General features: G+C 50.3%; 1 protein-coding gene across 3 annotated transcripts in view; it reads right to left on the bottom strand.

The window, feature by feature from the left end:
* NLRP12 (NLR family, pyrin domain containing 12) overlaps nucleotides 1–4,311 on the bottom strand; it is a 39,894-nt gene that overhangs the window by 11,463 nt on the left and 24,120 nt on the right. For 2 of the 3 annotated variants that reach the window (XM_011959371.1, XM_011959370.1), the window contains exons 5-6: nucleotides 3,348–3,518; nucleotides 2,067–2,237 (exon numbers count right to left, since the gene is read on the bottom strand). In XM_011959371.1, coding sequence (XP_011814761.1) covers nucleotides 2,067–2,237; nucleotides 3,348–3,518 — 342 coding nt within the window. Of the gene's footprint in view, nucleotides 1–2,062; nucleotides 2,238–3,347; nucleotides 3,519–4,311 lie in introns of those variants that run through there. The other variant, XM_011959373.1, reaches the window with a different exon arrangement.

Consider the following 4,311-nt stretch of genomic DNA (forward strand, 5'->3'; position numbering starts at 1 on the left):
AAAAAAAAAGAAAAGGGAGAAAATAGGCCGGCCACAGTGGGTCATGACTATAATCCCAGCATTTTGGGAGGTCGAGGTGGGTGAATCACCTGAGGTCAGAAGTTCGAGACCAGTCTGACCAACATGGTGAAGCCCTGTCTCTACTGAAAATACAACAATTGGCTGGTGTGGTGACAGGCACCTGTAATCCTAGCTACTTGGGAGGCTGAGGCACAAGAATCGTTGAACCTGGGAGGTGGAGATTGCAGTGAGCTGAGATGGAGAGCCACTGTACTCTAGCCTGGGCCACGGGGCAAGACTCTGTCTCAAAAAAAAAAAAAAGGAATAAATAAATAATAAGTGCTGGCTGGGTGCCATGGCAGTGGCTCACACCTGTAATCCCAACACTTTGGGAGGCTGAGGCGGGAGGACTGGTTGATCCCAGGAGTTCCAGACCAGCCTGGTCAACGTGGCCAACATGGCGAAACCCTGTCTCTATTTAAAAAATAAAAGGAAAAAGAAAAATTAGCTTGGCGTGGTAGCACACACCTGTAGTCCCAGCTACTTGGGAGGCTAAGGCAGGAGGATCGCTTGAGCCCCAGAAGTCAAGGCTTCAGAAAGTTGATATCACACCATTGCACTCAAGCTTTTGTGAGTCAATGAGACCCTGTCTCAAAAAAAAAAAAAAAAAAAGTTCAAGATGGTTCCTGCAAATCAGACTGGGGCAGAACAAGAAACACAACTGGGGAAGATGGTACATTTTATGTTGCATGTATTTGACCACAATTACATTTACTTTTTATTTTATTATCTATTTTTTGAGACAGGGTCTCACCCTGTCACCCAGGCTGGGGTAGAGTGCCTTGATCACAGCTCACTGCAGCCTTGGCCTCCAAGGCTCCTGAATACCCGGGACTCCAGGCACATACCACCCACCCCAGCTAATTATGTTTATTTTTTGTAGAGATGAAGTCTCACTGGTTCCCAGGCTGCTCCTGAGCTCCTGTGCTCAAGCCATTCCAGAGGGTTGTGATTACAGGCGTGAGCCACCGCGCCCAGCCCTTCTGAATAGTTTTGATCCATGGTTCACGAAATTCACGAATGCAGAACCCATGGACACAGAGGGCTGACTGTGCCTCATTGGCATGAAGCACTTTCATGGTATTGGGCAACCATCACTGCCATCCATCTCTGGAATTTTTTCTTCCTTTTTTTTTTGGAGACGGAGTTTCGCTTTTGTTGCCCAGACTGGAGTGCAATGGCACGATGTTGGCTCACCACAACCTCCACCTCCCAGGTTCAAGCGATTCTCCAAAAAAAAAGTAATACATAAATAATAAGTGCTGGCTGGGTGCGATGGCGGTGGCTCACACCTGTAATCCCAGCACTTTGGGAGGCTGAGGCAGGAGGACTGGTTGATCCCAGGAGCCTCCCCAGTAACTGGGATTACAGGCATGCACCACCACACCCAGCTAATTTTGTATTTTTAGTAGAGACTGGGCTTCTCCGTGTTGGTCAAGCTGGTCTCAAACTCCAGACCTCAGGTGATCCGCCCACCTCGGCCTCCCAAAGTGCTGGGATTACAGGTGTGAGCCACCACACCCAGCCCATCTCTGAAACTTCTTCATCTTCCCAAATGGAACCTGTGTTCCAGTTAAACGGTAACTCCCCATTTCCTCCTCTTCTAGGCCCTGGCAGCTACCATTCTACTTTGTTTTTTGAGATGGAGTCTCACTCTGTCACCATGGCTGGAGTGCAGTGGCGTGATCTTGGCTCACTGCAACTTCTGCCTCCCAGCTTCAAGTGATTCTCTTGCCTCAGCCCCCTGAGTAGCTGTGATTACAGGCATGTGCCACCACACCTGGCTAATTTTTATATCTTTAGTAGAGACGGGGTTTCGCCATGTTGGCCAGGCTGGTCTCAAACTCCTAACCTCAGATGATCTGCCCTCTTCGGCCTCCCAAAGTGCTGGGATGACAGGTGTGAGCTGCTGCACCCGACCTGTGGATGCATTTTTATACAGCCATGTATAATTCAATATGAAGAGATTTTCCATTTTATTATACTTGACCCCAGGAAGAACTCACCACAAAGTCCGTAGTCTGCAGACTGGGTGCCTCAGTCCCTGGCACAGTAACCTCAGGCCCAAATCCTCCAGTGCATTTCCTGTCAGGTCCAACTCAACCAGATGTGGGTTGGTGCTGAGCACAGAAGCCAACTCTTGACAAGCCCCGGACTCCAGCTGACACTTCCTCAACCTTGGGAGGAAAGAGAGGTTGAAGGGGGGCGCCATCTTGCTTTTCTGTGTCTGATCACTCATGCCCCAGCCTGTTTATCTTATTATTTAGGAAAAGGTTCTTGCTCTGTCACCCAGGGTGAAGTTCAGCGGCGTGATATCAACTCAGTGAAGCCTCAACCTCCGGGCTCATGTGATCCTCCTGCCTCAGCCTCCTGAGTAACTGGAATACATGTGTGCACCACCATACCTGCCTAATTTTTTTTTTTTTTTGAGGTGGAGTCTCACTCTGTCACCCAGGCTGGAGTACAGTGGCATGATCTTTTCTCACTGCAACCTCCACCTCCTGGGTTCAAGTGATTCTCATACCTCAGTCTCTCAAGTAGCTGCGATTACAGGCTGGACTACAGGTGCCCGCCACCACAGCCAGCTAATTTTTGCATTTTTAGTAGAGATGGGGTTTCACCATGTTGGCCAGGCTGGTCTCGAACTCCTGACCTCAGGTGATCTGCCCACCTTGGCCTCCCAAAGTGCTGGGATTACAGGCGTGAACCACTCCTCCTGGCCTATACCTGGCTGATTTTAAAAAAAATATTGTAGGTCGGGTGCAGTGGCTCACGCCTGTAATTCCAGCATTTGGGGAGGCTAAGATCGGTGGATCATTTGAAGTCAGGAGTTCAAGACCAGCCTGGTCAACATGGGGAAACTCCATCTCTCCTAAAAATACAAAAATGTTAGCTGGGTATGGTGGTGGGTGCCTGTAATCTCAGCTACTTGGGAGGCTGAGGCAGGAGAATCACTTGAACCCAGGAGGTGGACGTTGCAGTGAGCTGAGATCACACCACTGTACTCCAGCCTGGGCGACATAGCAAGACCCCATCTCCGGGGAGAAAAAAAAAGGTGGGGGATGGCCCCAGGGACTCTTCCTCATGTGGAATTGAGTATGGAGTCAGAGGAGGGCAGAAAGAGGTCCTCTAAAGAGCCTAGAGTCCAGGGCCAGGGTCTTAGGTCATGGGGTTAAGGGCCAGCCCTGATTTAAAGGTGGAGATTTGAGGATTACCAGCATTGTGTGGTATTTCATGCCCCAGGAGACAATGAGCTTAAGAAGTTGCTCCCAGGGATAGAGACTCACTGAATCATCTGCAGCCTGCATTGGGGATGCCGCAGGCCCTCACAAAGCAGCGTCATGCCTGGGAATCCAACACCATTGCCACTGAGATCCATCCTTGTTAAATTCCTATTGGCTATGAGAGCTGCAGAGAGGTCCTCACAGGCTGAGCTGGAGATGCGGCACCTCTTCAGCCTGGGGTGGAAAAGAGGAGGAAGGAGCTGGTCATTTCCTTTGCGCCAGTTTTGTGAATTATTTTCTTTTGCTTTTCTTTTTTTTTCTGAGACAGAGTCGCTCTGCCACCCAGGCTGGGGTGCAGTGGCACGATCTCGGCTCACCATAACCTCTGCCTCCTGGGTTGAAGCGATTTTCCTGCCTTGGCCTCCTGAGTAGCTGGGATTACAGTCATGTGCCACCACGCCTGGCTAATTTTTGTATTTTTAGTAGAGATGGGGTTTCACCATGTTGGCCAGGCTGGTCTTGAACTCCCGACCTCAGGTGATCCACCCGCCTTGGCCTCTGGAAGTGCTGGGATTACAGGTGTGAGCCACCATGTGTGATGGCATTTCACTCTGTTTTCCAGGCTGGAGTGCAGTGGCGCCATCATGACTCACTGGGGCCTAAACCTTCTGGGCTCAAGCAACCTCCCACGTCAGTGTCCTGAGTAGCTGGGACTACAGGTACACACTAGCACGTCCAGCTATTTTTTTTTTTGAGTTTATCGCCAGGCGCGGTGCCTCACACCTGTAATCCCAGCATTTTGGGAGGCTGAACAGGGTGGATCACCTGAGGTCAGGAGTTCAAGACCAGCCTGGCCAACATGGCAAAACCCTGTCTCTACTAAAGAAATACAAAAAATTAGTCGAGTGTGGTGGCGGGCACCTGAAATTCCAGCTACTCAGGAGGCTGAGGCAGGAGAATCGCTTGAACCTGGGAGGCGGATGTTGCAGTGAGCTGAGATCGTGCCATTGCACTCCAGCCTGAGAAA

Source organism: Colobus angolensis, unplaced genomic scaffold (assembly GCF_000951035.1).
Source record: "Colobus angolensis palliatus isolate OR3802 unplaced genomic scaffold, Cang.pa_1.0 Scaffold490, whole genome shotgun sequence".
Taxonomy (NCBI): Eukaryota; Metazoa; Chordata; class Mammalia; order Primates; family Cercopithecidae; genus Colobus; species Colobus angolensis.